Raw genomic sequence first — 20,927 nt, forward strand, 5'->3', positions numbered from 1 at the left:
CTTGCTTATGGTGTTCAGATGCTAGAGTTCATACCGTAGCACCCCCAAATGTAAAAAGAAGGGGTGACTTAGAAATAGCAAGAGGTCCTTGTTCCATTTCCTGCTATTCTGGAGCCAAGAACATCACAACGGGACTCGGTCATGGCAGTCCTGACCCTGACCATGAAACATAGAATTGTCACGTACTGGAGCTTGAGTAGTCTGGGTCTTAAGTCCCTTCTCTCTCCCGAGTTGAAGACACGCAGTTTTCAAGGTGGATAATCTTCTCCCTGGCTTTGCAAAGGTCAGGTGTGGTGGGTGAAGAAGGCTTTGGTACTCACAAAGCCTGATTCCCTGCGGGGTGCCGTGTGAGAACTGTAAACTGCTGGGGTAGCCGGGTTCCAGTTTGCCATCGCTTGGTGGGATGGGTCTCAGTGGCTTCCTCCTCCTCCTCCTCTTCCTTCTCCTCCTCCTCATCGTCCTCCTCTCTCCCTCTCTTTCAGGTCCCAGCCTCCTCTTCATCACATATGCCGAGGCTATAGCCAACATGCCAGCAGCCACATTCTTTGCCATCATCTTCTTCCTCATGCTCATCACTCTGGGTTTGGATAGCACGGTGAGTGGAGGTGGAAAATGGGTCCGGGCAGATGAGTGGGAAAGGGAGCAGGAAGTGGCTAGACTCTACTTCCTCTCACCCCAAACCCCACTGGTACTGTTTGCTACCTCCTGGTAATTCCCCTCTCCCCCTCCTCTTTCTCCCCGTTCCTCCCCATTCTGTCCCTCCCCCCATCCCCTCCTCTCTGCAATGGCGCCTTTTGCTCCGGGTACAGTAGAGAGTTGTTATTGGCATAATGCAGGGAAAGTGCCTGGCGCCAAGGGCTCAGCATACGTAAATTCCTTGGTTTCCTTCTTGACCCCTGATGGCGCCTAAAGGCTCAGCTCAGAGACTTGTAACTGTCAGTGGGGAGAGGGTATTGGCATTGAGCTGGCCTTGGGGCAGCCATTCTCTCCCAGACACACCAAATGCTGAAGTTCTGTGTACGGTATTTGCTTGCCTGTGTGTCCTAAATGATGGGTTCTGATGATGGTATCAGATGGAATAGCCATGTTCACGTGCGAACTAGTGTTGGTCAACTTGACTGTTCACATGGCAGTCTTATCTCTCTTCCTGTCCACTGTCCTTGAGGCACAGGCTTGTCCCAAGACGCGGCTGTGACCATCTGCATGCATCTTTTAGTTTGCAGGCCTGGAAGGCGTGATAACGGCAGTACTGGATGAGTTTCCACACATCTGGGCCAAGCGTCGCGAGTGGTTTGTGCTCATTGTGGTCATTACTTGCGTCTTGGGATCCCTGCTCACACTGACTTCTGTGAGTATCAGGGCCTTTGGCTCTGAGTGGCCTCTGCTAGGGTACCAGTAATTCTACAAGCAGAGAGGATCCTTTCCTCCACTTCCACAGTGCCCTCACTTGGGGGCCTCAAGGGGTGTTGCTAGCACTCTTACAAAGCTTATTGGGGCTGAGGATGTGGTTTAGTGTTAGGTTGCTTGCCTAGCATAATGTGAGGCCCTGGGTTCAATTTTCAGCACTGAAAAATTTGTCATCAACGAGAAGTTATTTCCACATTACCTGCTGGGAGATCTGTGCACAGCATGGGGTTGGCGGGGGCGCAGGGCAGGGGTGGGGGGAGCTTAGTGTTTCACAACAGATCCAGTTATGTTTCAGGCTTGGCGAAAATACCTGGAGAGCAGTGAGGATTTTCATTTCCAGTCATTTGCACCTTGAGGGGTGCTTTGTGCTGGTGTCCTGGTCTGCAGACTGGTGTCCTGTATGTCAGGCCACTTGGTCTCCTGTAGAGGTTGCCATGTCAAGAAGTCAGGTCCTCTCCAGCCATCCCTTCCCCTCGTCTCTTTGTTTAGTAGCCACGGCAAATACAGGAAAGCACACATCAGGTAGTGGGACATTGTAGGCTTGTGTCCTCCCGGCTCAAGCCGTGACCTCAATGATTCCAACATTTTACCAGGTCAGGGTAAGGGGCTGCATGTGTCTCAGAGGGGTCAGAGGTTAGAACAAGAAGGCAGACAACAATGACCTACATGTCTGAGTGTTAAGCTGGTCATTCCAGATTCAAGGTTTTGGTTTTGGTTTTGGTTTTGGTTTTTTGTTTCTCTGTGCTTTCCTGGATCTTGCTCTGCAGACCAGGCTGGCCTGGAACTCACAGAGATCCGCCTGGCTCTGCCTCCCCAGTGCTGGGATTAAAGGCATGCACCACCACCACCACACCACCACCAGGCTCTTCTTTCTTTTACTGTGTAGACAGGCTGCCTCAGCCTCCTGACTGCTGGGATTAGGGGTGTGCACTACCATGCCCAGCTTCCAGATTCAGTCTTTCCAGTTGTGGGTTCTCCAAGGTTGAGTCTAGAAAGCATTCAGTCAGTTGAAAGTGGATAGAGAAGCCCTTCAGAGTCTGTCTCTTACAGTGTGGTGGGTAAAACAAGGATGAGCTAGAGGGCTGAGTGGTAGAGCCTAGCACGCCCCAGACTGTGAGTTCAGTTCTCGGCATCATTTCAAAGAAATGTGCTCCACGAGGTAAGATGTCAGCTAGGCACACATTCAAAGGCCACTCCATAAGACAGGCCTGGGGTACTTAGTCCGAGTCCAGAGTGAGACTCCCCGACTCCTTGCCCTCCATTCAGAAGCGTCTGCAGGCCTTTGGAATGAGTGGTCGCACCTCAGAAGACGGTTGACCACATCTGTAATCTCGTTCCCAGGGCGGCGCGTATGTGGTGACGCTGCTGGAGGAGTATGCCACCGGCCCCGCCGTGCTCACTGTGGCGCTCATAGAAGCCGTTGCTGTGTCTTGGTTCTATGGTAAGAAGCCCCTCCCAGGGAGGATTCTTTCTGTATTAGCCCCAGTCTGCATGGAGACAGGCACTGATTTCATCAGAAGAGGACAGGCAGTTGGCCAAGTGTGAGCTCCTGATGAGTCTGCAAGATAATCTCAGCGGAGGGCTTTCTACAGCAGTCCATCATTTTCTCCACAGTAGACCACAGTGGCCACACCCTTGAGGGAGAACATTGTTCCTACTGTTTTTGTTTGTTTTTTTTTTTTTTTTAAAAAAAAAAAAAAAAAAAACATTTACCCAGAAGAGAGAAGTTCAAGTCAGCCAGTTCACCCACAGTGGAGGTTTAAGACCTGATTGTTTTGGGTTTTTTTGTTGTTGTTGTTGTTGTTGTTTGTTGTTTGTTTTGGTTTTTCAAGACAGGGTTTCCCTGTGTAGCTTTGCGCCTTTCCTGGAACTCACTTGGTAACCCAGGCTGGCTTCGAACTCACAGAGATCCGCCTGGCTCTGTCTCCCGAGTGCTGGGATTAAAGGCGTGCGCCACCACTGCGCCCGGCTTAAGACCTGATTGTACAATGCATTACTGTGAGAGTGCCCCCATTTAAGTTTCTCGAGCAAGACCCCTCTCCAGAGCAGCGAGCTAAAGCTTCGGCTCTTGTCTACTAACGAGGCAAGAATATTCTTACTGGGTCTGCATTGGTAAATACCCGGGTCACTCTCTCTTGTCCTGGGATGGACTTTGACAAGGGTGAGAGGAGGTACAGGAAGTGAGCTGAGATCTATTGGCAGAGGTCCCATGAGCCCCTGAATAGGGGGAGGGCAGGGGACAGGCGTTTGACTTGAGGAACACAGGTTCAGAGACGTGTTGTATGATCAAGAAGCAGACATCTCATTCTGGAAATGCATTCGCTTTCCAATGTCCATGATCAATTGCTTTATCTCCATTGTCACTATGCAAAGAAAGTGGGGTGAGCACATGAACCGAAGATTTTAATTGCAAGTGTGTGTGAGCGTAGCAGCCTGCAGAGGCCAGAGGACAGACATACTGGCTTCCCTGAAGCTGGACTTGTAGGAGGTTGTGAGTCACCTGTTATGAGTTCTGGGAACTGAACTCAGGACCTAATTGAGAGGACAGGGTTCAAAGTCACTGTAGAGACCTGCCCTCGAAACCGCAGCCTTCCGGAGGAAGCAGCTGAAAGCACTGTCACATCGCACGCCCTCACCTGTCAGTGGGCGTCGTCACATCAGCGCCAGCAATCTGTTCCAGAAGAACCTGGGTCTTGACCTGGCATACGAATAAGCAATATTGTGGTTAAACTGGGCAGTGGTGGCGCACGCCTTTAATCCCAGCCCTCGCAGGCAGAGCCAGGCGGATCTCTGTGAGTTCGAGGCCAGCCTGGTCTACAGAGCGAGATCCAGGACAGGCACCAAAACTACACAGAGAAACCCTGTCTCAAGAAAAAAAAAAAATTCCCTTGAAGAGCTGGAGAGATGGCTCAGTGGTTAAGAGCCCTGGATGCTCTCCCAGAGGACCTGGGTTCCATTCCCAGCACCCACATGGTGACATACCACTGTCTGTTAACTCCAATTCCAGGGGACCCGACACCCTCTTCTGGCCTCTTCTGTGGATACCATGCACATGTGGCGGCAAAACACTCTCACACACACACACAATAAATCTTGAAAAGAATCTCCTTGAAAGTTGCCAATGGATAGTCCAAGTTGGTCTCTGCAGGCAGGCTCACTATTCCTAAATAAAATGACTTCCTTCCTACAATGAACACGATCATCAAATCTAGGCTGAGATCTTAGGATAACGATGTGGGCACCAATGGGGGACTTGGCTCCCTCCCTAGGTATCCATCAACTTTCTGGCTCTGTGAATTTTGCTTGCTATAAAAATTATTCAGTTTTGTAATGCACCCCCCCCATCTACCTGGAGCCCCTGACGTGGAGAAGGACCAGAGCAACTTCACCAGCTCAGAGAGGAATTCCCACTCCCCTTCTTGCTGCTGTTCGTGTTGATCTCGCCTCAGTCAGATTCTCCCTTGGGCTCTTCTAGGTATCACTCAGTTCTGCAGTGACGTGAAGGAAATGCTCGGCTTCAGCCCAGGATGGTTCTGGAGGATCTGCTGGGTAGCTATCAGTCCTCTGTTTCTCCTGGTGAGTTGTCACTTCTGCTGTTGTTCCAGATAGTTCTTTATAAAAAATAAGGACAGGAGACGGTGGTGCACGCCTTTAATCCCAGCACTCGGGAGGTAGAGGCAGGAGAATCTCTGAGTTCAAAGTCAGCCTGGTCTGTAGGACAGCAAGGACTACACAGAGAAACTCTGTCTTGAAAAACAAAAAAAGCGCTGCTGAAGTGTTAACACACAGACAGAAGAGCATGCTGCCCGAGGGGCGCATCTCAGAGAGCTTATAAACTCAGCATTTCTATGTGGACAAGATCACACCAAGAGACAAAAGTAAACTAGTACTCCAAAAAGCCCCCTGCCGGGGACCTCCCAGCAGCTGGGCCCACCACCGTTTCTGACATTGACCTCGAGGGATCCGAGGGATCATGCAGTGATCCCTACTAACAAAAAGGACTTTTACTGAGCAGTAAGTGCCAGAGCTGACTTTGCACCAAACTCATGCCCATTGCCCTTTTAATCTTTATGGTAACTCTGAAAGGGGGCGTTTTTTGTTTTTAAAGACAGTCTCCGTGTCCAGCTGGCCTGGAACTCTCTACATAGCCCAGGCTAGCCTCTCAAGTGCCGCCACCACAGGCATGAGTCACTGCACCTGGCTTGTTGTTTCTGATTAACATTTAAGGAAATTGAGGCTTAGTGTCATTAAAACCATGTGACAAACAGTATTCAAGACCAAGAGAAGACATATTTATTACTTGGGAGTCCTAGCAATTTCATGCTTAATTTTATATGCACCTTGAAGTGCATATAAATTTTATATACACACAAAGGTCCCCAAGTTTAGGACAAGTCAAAAGTAGAATCCATTTATTGTCAAAGGACCTGGATAAGAAAGTTGAGTTCTAAGGGTGGCTCATGCCGTGTTTGGTAGTCACTGCCGTCTTGCTGTGTGCCCCGGCCACCTCCTCTCCAATGGTCTTTCTACTGCCCAAAGGTGGATCTCTCAAGTGCATGCTGAGGCAGCCTGAGCTTGTGTGCATCAACAGGGACTGTGAAGCTGGATCCTAATTAGTCTTATCAATTAAAACCAGGAGTCAGATATTAGGGTAATAACCTGAAAGATCAGAGAAACAGCCACTAGAGACTTCTTACCTCTACGAATCCTCAGACCGAGATCCTGTCCCCACCTCCCAATTGTGCTGGGCTTAAAGGCGTGAGCCTCCCAAGTGCTGGGATCAAAAGTGTAAACCATCACCACTTGGCCTCTATGGTTAACTAGTGGCTAGCTCTGCCCTCTGATCTCCAGGCAAGCTTTATTTGTTAGAAAACAAAATATCACACCACAGGTCTGCTTCTCAGTTTTTTTTTTTTTTATTTTTTTTTTTTATTTAATTTTTGTTTTTTTTATTTAATAATAACTACCGGTCAACTATTAACATAAGAGTGTTCTTGCACACGTTTTTAATTCTGTTTTCAGGATAAGAGATTAACATATTTTAAATACTGTAATAAAGTGAGAGCAGTCAGTGAAAAAAAAAAAAAAAAAAAAAAAAAAAAAAAGCTTCTTTAACTGACACAAGAAGTGAATTTTAGCTCTGCTCTATCTTTTTTTTTTTTTTTTTTTTCTTATTTAATAAACGTTTTATTCAGTGGGTCATTTTTTGATCTTTAGAGCCAAAAAAAAAAAAAAAAGCAGGTTCTCTGATTCCATTGGCCCACCTCAGCACACTGAGAGCATCTGAGCCATCCCAGACCTCTCAGGCCTTTCTTTAGCACACAGTCTCTCTTCATCTCTGTGTGTTCTGAGTTCCCTGAGACAGAACCTGTGCTCCCTCCCACCTCTCAGGATTAAGTGGGTTTTTTGTTTGTTTGTTTGTTTTGAGACAGTTTCTCTGTGTAAGAGTCCTCACTGTCCCAGATCTTGCTTTGTAGACCAGGCCTGCCTCTATCTCCCGAGAGCTGGGATTAAAGGCTTATGCCACCTTGCCCAGCAGGATTAAGTTTTATATGATGGCCCAATTGCTATCTTTGCTTCTGTGTCTCTGTTTCCAGAGGCCCTTCCTGATTGCTCTAGATTCCAGAAGTTTTCATAAACATTTGCCTTGAGCAGCAAACTTTCCAGCACAGTGGCTCCTGTGGGGGCACAAGCTCTAGAGGAGACAGAGTGACTCTTGTGTAGACCCTGGCTCTGGAGGAGACGCAGTGACTCTTGTGTAGACCCTGGTTCTAGAGGAGACAGTGACTCTTGTGTAGACCCTGGCTCTAGAGGAGACAGTGACTCTTGTGTAGACCCTGGTTCTAGAGGAGACACAGTGACTCTTGTGTAGACCCTGGTTCTAGAGGAGACAGTGACTCTTGTGTAGACCCTGGCTCTAGAGGAGACAGTGACTCTTGTGTAGACCCTGGCTCTAGAGGAGACAGTGACTCTTGTGTAGACCCTGGCTCTAGAGGAGACAGAGTGACTCTTGTGTAGACCCTGGCTCATGTACTTCTTGGGTTTTAGTCCAGCAGCTCCATATTGCTCTGTCAGTCCATTGCCCACTTGATGCTTTTAGCCCAAATCAAAAATTTTTAAAAAAAAACCAAGGTTTGCTGATCTTGAACTTAGCCCAAGAAATCTCACCTCAGCTTTTCATGTAGTGAAAAGTGCACCACCTTGCTGTCTGTCAGTTTCTTTTAAATCCAGGAGTGTTTGTTTGTTTGTATAGGGTCTCACTCTGTAGTACTGCCTGGACTGAACTCATTATGGACATCCAGGTTAGCCTCAAACTCACATCCATCCCCCTGCCTCTGGAGTGCTGGGATTGAAGGCAGGTGCTCATGCACCTGGCACAGTTTCAGTTGCTTTTATATTAAGAGGTTTGGGCTGAGTCTCTTGGTCCACTCTGACCAGAAGCTGAAGTCCTGACATAAATAGGTTTTAACTTGTATTAATACCTTGCTTCTTGGTAATCCACTTAAATCCGTTCATTTGTTTTTCAGAGGAAGAAGTCAGTTAGATTAATGCCCCAGGGCAGAGGCATCTTTGTTTATGTGCTTTCGTATCTCCCTACCCAGCAAGGAAGCAGCGTCCAGGCCGAGACGAGGGTGAGGCAAACGGACACCAGGGGACATAAAATACATCAGCACTCAAGAGAAATGCTGTTTTAATGCAGTACTTAAATTAACACCGAAAATCAGTATGAAAAACAGTTTATCAAGTGCTGGAACTGGCCCTGACCCTGTGTGACTCATGTCATCTGCCTAACCCTAGTCTGTCCCCGTCGGGTCCTATCTCTACCTGACAGATTGTACTAAAATATTTTGGCTTCCTCTTACACATGACGTGAGCGCTTCCTATGCTTCATTCTTGTCTGGAGGCCGTGGGCTTTTTCTGATTGTTTTATTTGTTTCTGGAGGCTTATGGTCTACCTACATTGAATGAGCAGATCCCCTGTTCAGAGCTTTATAGGGAAGCTTTAGGTAAACACTAACTTACTAAAAATGTTCCTTTTCATTGAAACTAATTTACAAAAAAGAAGAAAGAAAGAATAAATCGATTGCTTGAGAAAAGAAGTTGGGTTCAGTAAGGGAGCCACTGACTAAGGAGCCTGGAGCTCCATTTCACGAACCTGACAGCAAGCTGGCCCAGTTCTGTCAGGGAGGCTCCTGCCTGAACCTCTCCGCCCTTTCCCAGTTACCTTCCTCGGTAGCCAGGTCTGGGGCTGAGGAGCCTGTGTTAGGAGAGGTTTGTGATTGACAGGGCTCCTTTTTGAAGCCCTCCTCCTGGACACGGGCAAGCAGGGCTCTGAAGAAGGATGTGTGCTTAACAATTTCCCATTTTATTACCTGCCGACAAAGGAAAAACAGATATAAATAGATGGTTAACTACACAAATAATCTACATTAGTGTCTTCTGTAGGAGCACGAAGCACTAAATTCAAATTAAATCAAGCACAGTAGTGATTTCGGCACAGTGGTTCCTAGGCAAAACCCAACGTTTATGCTCACTCTGGAAACCAAACAAAATAAGAAAATCGTAAGTTGGGTGTTAAAAGAGATTTGAATTTTTCGTAAAAAATTTCATAGGATTTTCAAAGGAAGAGTGTGTTAGGCTGCTTTCCCACATCCACTGTTCTCTTCAGTGAGGGCCTGTAGCAGACTGTCACTAGTGCTGGGATGCATCCTTGCAGGGCCATGGTTACCGAAACCCCAGGCTGCAGAGCCTGACACAGACAGGAAAGCTGGGGAGGCACATCCCCAAGAGCAGAGCACTCCTCAGCTTCTCTCTCCAGACAGAAGGCACCTTCCATCGATCACCCCTAAAACAGTCAGTGGATGCCGGGACACGACAGTAAAGCAGGGATAAACAGAGAGGCTGCCCAGGTCGTCTCTTTGCTGGCCAGTCTCTTCTCCGTGGCAGGAGGAGACACTACATCTCTCTGACTTTGGGGATAATTGTAGGGATGCTGTAGCTTGTAGTTTCCACAGTAGGCCCTGAGGTGAAGAAACCCAAGCAAGGAATGTACCTGTTCGTTTGTTTTTTGGTTGGTACAGAAGTTGGTACTAAGTTCATCTAGGATATATATATATATATATACCCAGTAGAATCTCAGATTTGGTCTTCGGTCTTTGTGGTCTTAAGATTTTCAATGTTTCTTGGGATTTGTCTCAGTTCATCATTTGCAGTTTTTTGATGAGCCCACCCCAACTGCGGCTTTTCCAATATAATTATCCTCACTGGAGTATCGTCTTGGGCTACTGCATAGGGACGTCATCTATCATCTGCATCCCTACGTATATCATTTATCGGCTGATCAGCACTCCAGGGACACTTAAGGAGGTATGTGCCAGCTAATGAGAGAGTGTGTGTGTTTAGCAGGATAATTGTGCCGAAAGCAATTCTCTTGTTACGTTTTATTCAAAAGACAAAATCCACCAGAAGGCTCATTGTCTTATATATTTATCGAGTTTCTCCTCCCTCACTGAAGGCAGAGACAATTTAAGGGCCGCCTTATCACTACGACACAACTCAAACACAGTGACTTAGAGCGAGCTGATCCCGCTGTATCACAACACTCGGGGAGTAGAGGTCTTCTGCTACACTGTGATCGGGGGGCCAGCCTGGGTTCTCTGAGACCCTGTCTCGAAGTGATTGGTGCTCTGTTTGGGCTGTGTGCAGCTTATCAGCCACTTTACCTGCTGCTTGCCATTGGGCATAGACCACACGTCTGTAACGTCCAGGGCACAGGTAAGGGAAGGTTATGGTGTAAAAGAGCCAGGGTCATTTTTCTTTTCTCTTTGAGACTGGAACTCACTCTGTAGGCCAGGCTGGCCTCAAACTCACAGATTCCCCCTGCCTCTGCCTCCTGCATGCTGGAATTAAAGGTGTGGCTACCATGCCTTGTACAAGGTCATTTTTTTTCACATCAATATGTCAAGTACTATCTTGAAGAACATCACAAAACAAGGATGTTATAATAACAATTTGAGCCTAAAAACTGTCACTCGCCCAACAAAGTTGGTTATCAAAGTTGTAGCTTAAGCCATTTATCCCCATATTAGAAGAAATGATATTACTGTCTACCAAGTACCTAACAAACTTGCCCCAGTGTCTGTCTCCAGGTCATCTCATTTTGCTCTTCAGGGACCTTGGGAGGTGGACGGGTACAGGTGCTATATAGACAGACAAGAACATCGAGGGTGGGGATAGCCTCGTCAAAGTCATCATTCAGTGACTTGTCTGAAGACAACCCAGTTCAGGCACTCTCCAGATCTCCTGGCTCTCGGGCCAGCATTTTTGCGTTTTTAGATGTGGTTTCCCTCTTCTGAGCTGGCCGTTTGCTGGTGCAGAAATTGGTGTTAAAGGTTAGGGACAATAGTGGCCATTTTCATGCCATGCTGCCCTGCCAGGGTTAGTGGTTCCACTCCTAAGATTCCTGACAGTGTCCCTTCACTTGCACAGACCCGGAATGCTTTAAATGTTACTGTTCAGGTGTCTCTGCCACAGCTGCATTTATTACACACAGTAGTGAGTGTCACACCAGGAGATTCTCAGGTCCATTGTTGTGTTTGCAGGGGGGGAGCTCAGAGAGGAGGGGTACCATCTGGGGAAAGCCAGGAGGCTTCCGAGAACCCAGGTGGACTAGACTGTGGGTTCTAATAAGCAAAACTTGTATATTGCACTGGCCATCACACTAGCACACTCAGACAGTTCGTAAGAGCCTGAGACAAACATCTTTCTCTGAGGACAACTGGATCCATTTCTTTTCCTAGGTAGGAAAACTAAACTCAAGGTGAAGACAACGAGGCAAATTTCTATAACCAAACCAACCCTATCCCCTTTCCTCCCAAAGAGGACCAGACAGTTGTTCTCCAGCAGTTCATTCTCAGCCCCAGAGTCACTAAATTCATTCCTCCAGGCTACGCTTTAGCAATGGTTGAGAAGATCCAGGACCTCTGCTGCTTCAAACCTGGAGGCCAGGGTCAGAAGTAGGAACTTGGGGTTAACAAATGCCATCATTTTGTCATAGGATGTACCTAGTTGTCTGTCTTGCAAATTTTCAGTTAGTTACAAGGAAATGTCACCCAAAAGAGTATAAGTGACAGAACTCAAACCCATCGGCAGTAGATGAGATGACAAGGCCATCTTCACCACAGGCCACCAGCTGGGAGACAGTGGCTTTGGGAAGCAGCTGATAAAGCCTAGGGAATGTTAAGGAAAGGACTTAGTCAGCCACGCAAAGCCCTCACCTCTGGGCCATGGTTTCCTGTGAGTAAGATGTGCTCACTGGACTAGAGCGTGTCTGAGGAGCGGCAATTCCCTGGAGCAGCAAAGGTGATAGCGCTGGGCTGGGTTAGGAAACTCCAAGGCCTTTCTTTACTTGAGACATCCCAGAGACCTTTGCTATTCTTGTGTGTACTTAACACAAGTGGTGAAGCATGCCATGGCTCCCCTCCGACCCTGAGTACCCCTGGGAAAACAGAAGTTTGATTTTTTTGGAGGGAGTTTTTTTAATTCTGAAAATATCACTACGTAGCTCAGACTAGCCTTAATCATGCAGTGATGCTCTTGCCTCCTGAGGGCTGACCTTGTCAGGTGTGGGCCACCATACCTACCTATGTAGGTTTTCAAGTCCTTATGTGTTAATGGCCAGATTTCACACTCAGAAGCACTCTGGGAGGAAGAGAAGTTTTATATAAAATTTTGGTTTGGGAGGGAAAAAAAAAAGACCAAAAGGTAAATTTAAGAGAAAAGTAAATGTCTGAACTCTGCTGGGAACTGGTCATGTCCAGATGCTCCTGGCTTTATAATGAGATTAGATCCTGATAAACCCATCATAAATTGAAAATATCATTAAGTAAAAAATACAGTGAATATACCTAACCTCCTGAACATCATAGCCTAGCAACATAATACAGCACTGTTATTCTCATGAGCACTTGGCTGGCAGGAGCTGTGGCTCGCTGTCACTTCCTAGCACCAGGAGACAGTGATGTCACTAGCTTGGGAAAAGATGAGAATTCAGAACAGAGTTTCTACTGAATGGATATCACCTTTGCATCATCATAAAGGGAAAATGGGTTGCAGTAACCTACCGTAAGCTGGGGATCACTTGCATAAGTCTGCAGTGTGCAGAATAAGCTCTATTTATTCTCATTTGGGAAGATATCGCAGGCACTAGCAGCCTAGAAGGCTCAAGGCTGGGGTCATTCGCTGACTGTCCTCAGTGCAGAAAGCCTTTGACCACACCAAGATAATGGGAGATGGTCTCTAGCGAGCACGTGTTTAAGAAGATGTCAGCAATGCTCCATTCTTGGATTAGCTGGTTACCATCTTGCAGAAGGCTGGGGCCTGGCAAAGTTTGAGATCAATAATAGTCTGTGGTGGTCTGGCAAAATGGCTCTTACCACCAAGGTAGACGAGTTAAGTTGGAGGAACTCCCACAGCAGAAAACTGACCCCTGAAAGCCATCTTCCGACCTGCACATATGAACTGGCATACATGCTCCTTACATGCATGCATACACACAAAATTAAATAATATCTAAGCCTGGTAACTTGGGGGAATCAGACAAAAGGGCAGCAGTACATACAGGAAGTGGGTGGGGTGTAAAGCCAAACACTTTTTTTTGTAATGTTATTTCCTGGGCTTGCCTCTCCCATACATTTTAATTAGCTCTGTCCTGGGTACCATAGTTCCACTTAAGACTAATCCTAATTGTATTTTTATCTAGTCAATGATAGTTTACAACATGGTAAGGGATGGGTTTCAGTGACTCAAGGCACTCGGTGCTATGGCCAAGGAGAGGGAGAATTGAAATCCAGTCTGTCTGTCTCTAAGCTCAGTGTGGCTCTGGCAAGCACAGCTCCTTAAAGTCTGGCGTGCTATGGCCAGCAAGGTTCTACTAAAGGATTACTTCCTCTCCTTCACATCACAGTGATGTTCTTACTGGCTCTCCAGATGCTTGTAGTTCTTCACTCTGCCATTTTTATCCCTATTAGATAAATTGGGAAGTTCTCTTTTAAAGGCCAGTGAGGCTATTCCAACTTATTAATGAAATGTCATTAAAATACGATTCAATGTTTTAATATTCATGTTGAAATAACATTGCATTTTCTTCCCAACAGCGCATTATTAAAAGTATCACTCCCGAGACACCAACAGAAATTCCCTGTGGGGACATCCGCTTGAATGCTGTGTAGCACACCGGAGAGGAACTGGCTTGCCATCCACCTCTCTCAGCTTTAACAAGCCCCACCTCGACTTCTCCCCTGTCAGCCAAGCCTGATGATGCAAGGTCTTTCTTCATGGAGACACGGTCTTAAAGACTATGGTGCCCAGACTCTTGTGGATTCCAGCCACTTCTTTCCATGAAATCTCTTAGACATACTGCCTTGTGGATGTGACACAGTGAACTGGCCTTTTTTGGACATGGGAGGGAGCGTAGCAGGTGATGAAGTCATCAGTTAGCATTAGGTTTAGAATTAAGTCTGTGAAAGTCCTGTATCTTTTTTTTTCTCTCACATCTGTTTGCTTCAAGTCTTCATTGTCCATGAATGCATACACCATCTAAGAGAAAACAGGGATGTCTCGCTAACCATATATTTCCTCAGTAGCATAGAATATTCTATAGCTCGAGTGTACTAGAACCTTCTGTCCCACGTGCTGCTGTGAAGTCAAGAAAGGAAGATGTAAAGATGTTAAACTGAATAAATGATGTGTATGTGTGAACATTTGTGTCTGCACACTGTTGTGTCTGTGTACCCCAGACCCAATATTCCGGGTCCATTACAAACGATATAAGTGTCCTCTAATTTTTCTTACATTAAACAAATTCTACCTACTCCATGTGTATCATTGTGTATGTGTTATTAGAAGCCTGTTCTGCTACCATCTTTTCCAGTGACTGTCTCCTACACACACACACACACACACACACACACACACACACACACACACACACACGGTTAACATAGAGCATAACGTTCCATGGGCAAATCTGGCCTGTTCTATTAGTCTATCTAGTCCTATTAGTGACAGCTTCTTTCAAGATGGTTGTGGCCAGCAGCAACTTCCATGTTCAGCTGGATGTCTGGTGTAAGCTCTACTTCAAATGGCTGAGGGCTTTGACTGTTCAGGTTATTTGTCCTGTGGAGATAGGGAAATCCAACTTCCACTTTGCTCTGGGGTGCATCGATCTAATTCTCTGAGCTAAGGGCAGGTCTCTGTCCAGGAGCAATTGGAGAATCTGCGTTAGCTTTAACAGTCTCAGAAAACCTCCCAAACTCTTTTTATTAAACAATTATGAAGAGGCCAATGGGCCGGCTTGGCAGGTAAAGGCACAGTATACAAGCCCAGTGACCTGAGTTCAATCCCCGGGACCCACCTACAGGTGGGAGGAGAGATCTGACCTCCACATTCACACATTAGTAAGTAAATAATTACTAGAAGATGCTCTCCATAAAATGAAACAGCAAACCAAGCAAAAAGACAAAATGGGATTCAAGAAAAAGTAAAACTCAGACTCAAACATAAAGCTGGAGGAAAACCAAAATGATGGTTTGAGCTTTCTGCTCATCAAAGGTAATGGCTAGGCTAGAAGTGAAGAACCCAGAGACTAAATAAGGGATAAGTAACCTTGGAGACGGAAGGAAAAGTAAACCCCCAAGTTAGAGGATCAAGAGGCCTCAGCTAGAGGAAGAGGAAAAAGGAAATTCAGAACTGGAGGATGAGGAGAAGAAATCTCAGATAGTCCAAGATGAAGTAGAAAACAGGCAGGAATGGGGAGGAGGGGGTGGAGATCTCAGTATTACGTGAAACAGGACTCAACTTCTCAGCTTTTTAGTGTGGGAGATACAAAGCATGAAATTGAAATTACCAGGGATGGCTTGGAAATTAACTGATTTGGTAGTGAATTCTGAGTCAGAGGAAGGAGGGGCAGGAGGAAGAGGAGAAGGAACAAGAAGAGGAAGGAGAGGAGGAAGAAAGTGGAGGAGGAAGAAAGTGGAGGAAGAGGAGGAGGGTGAGAAGGAAGAAAGGCAAAGCTGTTTCTCAGTCCAGGAAAGGCGCAAAGCTACACAGAGAAACCCTGTCTCGAAAAACCAAAAAAAAAAAAAAAAAAAAGTGACCTTACATGAATTTAAAGAAATTGCCTCCAGCTGTTTGGTTTGGGACTCTGAGAAGAAAAAGTTGATGTGACAGAAGGAACCTGAGACAGAAGAGGGAGAAAAAGCAGGTATTGGAGTACCCAGCCTAACCCGGCTCTGGTTTCTCTCTCAAAATCACCAGCAATATGGAACGGTGATCCTAAAAAGGTGCTCACGAACAAGTAAGTGTTCTCATACGCCATCGAGACTGTAAGGAACGCAGAGGAACATGACACTCCGCAAAGAAAAGGCTTTCAGCCTAGAACCCTGTCTTCAGCCAAACTGGCATTTAACTTTGTGAATAAAAAATAAGTTTTGATATTGATATTCCAGAAGTTTCTTTCCACCAAAATACATGCTCTGGCCCCCCCCCCCCCCAAAAAAATAAAATTGGAAAACGAACTTCATATCTCACATGTGGGGATGTGTGGAAGGGAATAGTACCTGAACACAGGTCACGTTAAAGGCTTGACTGCTCCACTTGATAGGCTTTAGAATAGTCTGGGAGACAGACACGTGGCAGTGGCAGCGAGCGATGCTTAACCGTGTGTGAAGAGCCACCTCACTGGTCCTTTCGAGTGGGAGCCAGACTAAAGAAAGAGGAGAAAGCCAGAACCAGCATCCATCTCGCTACTCCTGGACTATGGATACAGGGGCCCTGCTGCCTCACTGATGGACCACACTCTCCCCCATGCCTCCCTCACTGATGGACCACACTCTCCCCCACGCCTCCCTCACTACAAGGGACTGTGCTCACACACTATGAGACAGAATAAACCCTCCTTTTTTAAGGTGCTTTGCAAACTACTTGGTAAGAGCAACAAGAAAAGCCAATGATAAGCAGGGTTTGTTTAAAACTTGAACTATGCAGCCTTCAGAGTGCAGGGAGGAATCCTGTCAATGCAATCCTAGGAAAAGTAATAGAAACCCCGAGAAAGGAGAATGGTGAGATAAATCAGAATAGGAAAGACTACAAAAGCTGATTGACTCAAGAAGAGAAAATTTTATTACTTTATCAATAATTCGTCATGATGTGACTTTTTATATTAAAACTTTCATTTAAAAATTCCAACTCTTAAGGTTAAGATAAAAATCTTCACTGTATATTGTCAAACATTTAAATAGTCCCTCAAGCATATCATTTACAAATATTTAATATGAAAACCACCTTGAGCCAGGCGGTGGTGGCGCACGCCTTTAATCCCAGCACTTGGGAGGCAGAGGCAGGTGGATCTCTGGGAGTTTCAGGCCAGCCTGGTCTACAGAGTGAGTTCCAGGACAGCCAGGGTTACAAAGAGAGAAACCCTGCCTTGAAAAAATAAACAGACTCAAAACAAAAAACCACCTTGAACTATGAATACCACACTTCAGAAAGGCTGAATGGGTTGTTACGATTCTTTGTAGACTGTGGCGGGCTTTATCACCCCTCTCTTAACAGACGCTCTCTCCCAGGTCTGCACAGGAGGAGCTGATTTCCTCAAGTCCATGCAGCTGGGAAGTCCGGAACTGGCCTAGGTTTCCCTTGACACACAAACACATCACTTTGATGCCATAACCTCTCTTTTCTTGTTCATCCCCAAGAATACACATTAATAAAAATATCATATGCAAAACACTTTACAAACTTAAAAAGTTACCCAGCCTTAACAACTTTATATAAGTTCCCTCTTTAAAAATACCATCTCTTCTAAAATCCAAATTCTCTGTAAAATTCCAAAGTATCTTTTTTCAAGTTTAAAAATCTCTCAATTGTGGGCTCCTGTAAAAATTGAAACAAAAGCAGCTTCTTAATTCAGGACTTCAGGAGGGAATAACCAGGCCATAGTCACAATCTAAACAAAGCAAAACCAAACTATGACTAAATAACTCCATGTCAAATTATCTGGGCTCCACTTGCCATCTGCTGGCCTCTTCCGAGGGCTTGGGTCACTTCTCGGGCTCCGCGCTCTGCGGGACACACAGCTTGTCGTCTAGGCGGTGGCTGGTTCCACTCCACACTGCTGCTGGGTTTTTTTTTTGTTTTTTGTTTTTTGAGACAGGGTTTCTCTGTGTATCAGTCCTGTCACTCACTCTGTAGACGAGGCTGGCCTTGAACTCATTGAGATCCACCTGCCTCTGCCTCCCAAGTACTGGGATTAAAGGCGTGCGCCACCACCGCCTGGCCGCTGCTGCTGTCCTCGGTGGTCATCCCAGGGTACTGGCTTCTCCAAAATGCTAGCGTCTTCTGCTGCAGCTGGGCTGCGCTTTCACCAACAGCCTCTCCTGGCCTCCCTTTAGAGACTCCAGCCCTGCCACACAGTGCCAAGCCTCAGCTGCTCTCTAGGACCCTTTCATGCCTTTAAAACCAGCACCACCTGGTTGATTCTTACGCTACCAAGTTCAGCTGTCAATAGGAGGTACCACTGTGGCCACTCCTGGACCCCAGCTTCTGTGTGCTGACCCGAGGAAACACTTCCCGGACGACTTCATCTCAGTGACGCTGCTCTCCTCTTAACCGTACCTGATTCTTCAGCCCTAGCTCACCAGAACCACAGATTTTTTTTTTTTCTCCCAAGACAGGGTTTCTCTGTGTAGCCCTGGCTGTCCTGGTACTGGGAACTCGCTCTGTAGACCAAACCTGGCTCTAACTCAGAGATCCACCTGCCTCTGCGTCCTGTGTTCTGGGATTAAAGGCGTGTGGCACCCTGCCCAGCTCCAGAACCACAGAATCTTGATGCAAATATCCCGATAGAGTCTTAGCTTCCCTCTGAAACTTCACTAGCCAGGCCTCCATCATCTGCCCTGCTCCTAACAGTCTTCTTATCTTCCAGGCTCCCACAGAACAGTTCACTGAGCCCTCAACACTCAAAGGCTTTTCTAGGCCCAAGTTCCAAAGTCCTTCCACAATCCTCCCCAAAACTACATGGTCAGGTCTGTCATAGCAATACCACACTATCCTGGTACCAACTTGCCTTAGTTAGGGTTACTATTGCAGTGATGAAACTCCATGACCAAATCAACTTGGGGAGGAAAGGGCTTATGTGGCTTACACTTGCATATCTCTGTTCATCATTGAAGGAAGTCAGGGCAGGAATTCAAACAGGACAGAAACCTGGAAGCAGGAGCTGATGCAGAGGCCATGGAGGGGTGCTGCTTCCTGGCTTGATCCACATGGCTTGTTCAGTTTTTCTTATAGAACCCAGGACCACCAGCCTGGGGTGACCTCACCCACAATGGGCTGGGCTCTCGCCTATCAATCACTAATTAAGAAAATGCCCTACAGGCTTGCCATCAGCCTGATCTTATTCTGAAGGCGTTTTCTCAGTTGAGGCTCCCTCCTCTCAGATGACTCGAGTTTGTGCCGAGCTGACATAAACTAGCCAGGACAGTTCTCAGAGTAAAGGAGAACGTAAGCAACAGGTGGGGGGCAGGAATGAGAAACAGAATGCTCCAGAAATCAGGCTGCATGTCATGAGTGGTTCTACATGACAGCCGATGTGCCACAAGCCTGCCTAACACTGAGTGTGACGTTTCAATTGCAGAGTGTCCTTTAGGGGCCTCAGCTCTAGTTCTGGGACACATCACTAGGTAGTAAGGATCTCTGAGGCTCTTAAAATGATTACCTGTATTCACTGTTTCTATCTGGTTTTTATAAACTAAAATTTCAATGGGGAAAATGCTGAGATCTGAATGGATTTGGATTTTAAAAAAAGATCTTAAAACACAGATCCTAACTATATAAAACAAGGACGATGAAGGACATGCTTCCTACAAACACGGACATTCCCTTGACCACAATACAATTATCAAATCAGGAAAGTAATGCCCTTACTTTCCGCCATCTCATCCTGACTTCATTGATGACCTTTGTACAAATAGATTCATCTAGAACAACACTTTTTGCTTCGTTGCAGACCTCTTTTGTCTCTAGTCTAGAAGTTTCGGTCTCTCATGACCTTGGTGCTTTGGGAGATTATGAACAGTGATTTTGGATAATCAACTTAATATTTGATGACTGGTTTTATATCCAACTCTGTGTTTCTGTTAGGTGTGTCTCAGGACCTGTGCTATATTGTTCCCATCACATCGTATCAGATGGAGCATGGTTCTTTCCATTTGTCCCCTCAACATTAATGTCAACGTCAATCTTGACTGAGGCTTTCTAGTTTGTGAAGATTTCTAAAGGTTCTTTTGTCTTAATATTTACAAGGGGGACTTCTGAGACTACAAATACTCTGTTCATCGAAATTGCAGTTTATTTTTTAAAATTTATTTTTGTGTGCATGGGTGTTATACCTGCATCATGCATGTCTGTGCACCAGGTGCATGCAGTGCTCTTGGAAGTCAGAAGAGGGCATCAGATCGTGTGGGGGACTATGATCGATGGGAACTGAACCCAGCCTCAGGAGGGGCTGGGCCATCTCTCCAGTCCCCACAGCTTTTTGTTTTGTTTTGTTTTATAGATTCCTATGTTAGTCTATGAAATGTAATCCAACATTCTGATGCTCAGGATGGCCAACAATTCTTTCAATTCACATATTTAAAAACCTTAAAATAATGTTTGTAGGAATAGTGAGATGTCTCAATGGGCCAAAATGCTACCCTGCAAACCTGGCATATGGAGTTTGATCCCTTGATCCCATGGTGGAAGGACCACCTCTGGGGAGTTATCTGACCTCCATCTATGGGCTTGCCTACACAGGACCGCGCGCGTGCGCACACACACATACACACACACACACACACACACACACACACACACACACACAGTCACAGATATCCGAACACAGAGACACACAGACACAGACACGCAGTCACAGACACATGCACACCACACACAGAGATACAGAGGCATGAGAACACAGAGAGAGATACACTAAATTTTTTAACAACTATGAGAAACTTTAAAAATGTTTGTGGGACACATTATGCATACAGTGTAATATATAAACATGTTTACAGTTGAAATTATCTACCCAAGAAAGAATATTGTCTGCATCTAGAAGTCCTGTGGATACTCCTCCATATACAAATGGTATCTTGACATTTATAATCATCATTTCCTTTTTTTTTTTTTTAAGTTTTCCGACATATCTGTGCTGGCTGGCTAGTTTTTTGTTTTTGTTTTTTTGGTGTTTTAAGACAGGGTTTCTCTGTGTAGCTTTTGGAGCCTGTCCTGGAACTCACTCTGTAGACCAGGCTGGCCTCGAACTCAGAGATTCGCTTGCCTCTGCCTCCTAAGTGCTGAGATTAAAGGCGTGTGCCACCACCGCCTGGCCTGTGCTGACTAGTTTTATTTCAACTTGGCACAAGCTAGAGTCATTTTAGAACTTTTTTTTTTTTTTTCAGTTGAAAAAAAGCCCCACC

At 46.1% G+C, this 20,927-nt stretch overlaps 1 protein-coding gene across 1 annotated transcript in view; it reads left to right on the forward strand.

The window, feature by feature from the left end:
- The window catches only part of Slc6a4 (solute carrier family 6 member 4), a 35,026-nt gene extending 20,747 nt beyond the window's left edge, over positions 1-14,279 (forward strand). Inside the window, exons 10-15 of the mRNA XM_028866798.2 lie at positions 483-595; positions 1,217-1,348; positions 2,749-2,848; positions 4,883-4,983; positions 9,607-9,774; positions 13,563-14,279. Coding sequence (XP_028722631.1) covers positions 483-595; positions 1,217-1,348; positions 2,749-2,848; positions 4,883-4,983; positions 9,607-9,774; positions 13,563-13,637 — 689 coding nt within the window. The 3' untranslated portion in view covers positions 13,638-14,279. The remainder of the gene's footprint in view (positions 1-482; positions 596-1,216; positions 1,349-2,748; positions 2,849-4,882; positions 4,984-9,606; positions 9,775-13,562) is intronic.
- Positions 14,280-20,927: the final 6,648 nt, after the last annotated feature.

This window comes from Peromyscus leucopus, chromosome 8b (assembly GCF_004664715.2).
Source record: "Peromyscus leucopus breed LL Stock chromosome 8b, UCI_PerLeu_2.1, whole genome shotgun sequence".
In the NCBI taxonomy this organism is placed as follows: Eukaryota; Metazoa; Chordata; class Mammalia; order Rodentia; family Cricetidae; genus Peromyscus; species Peromyscus leucopus.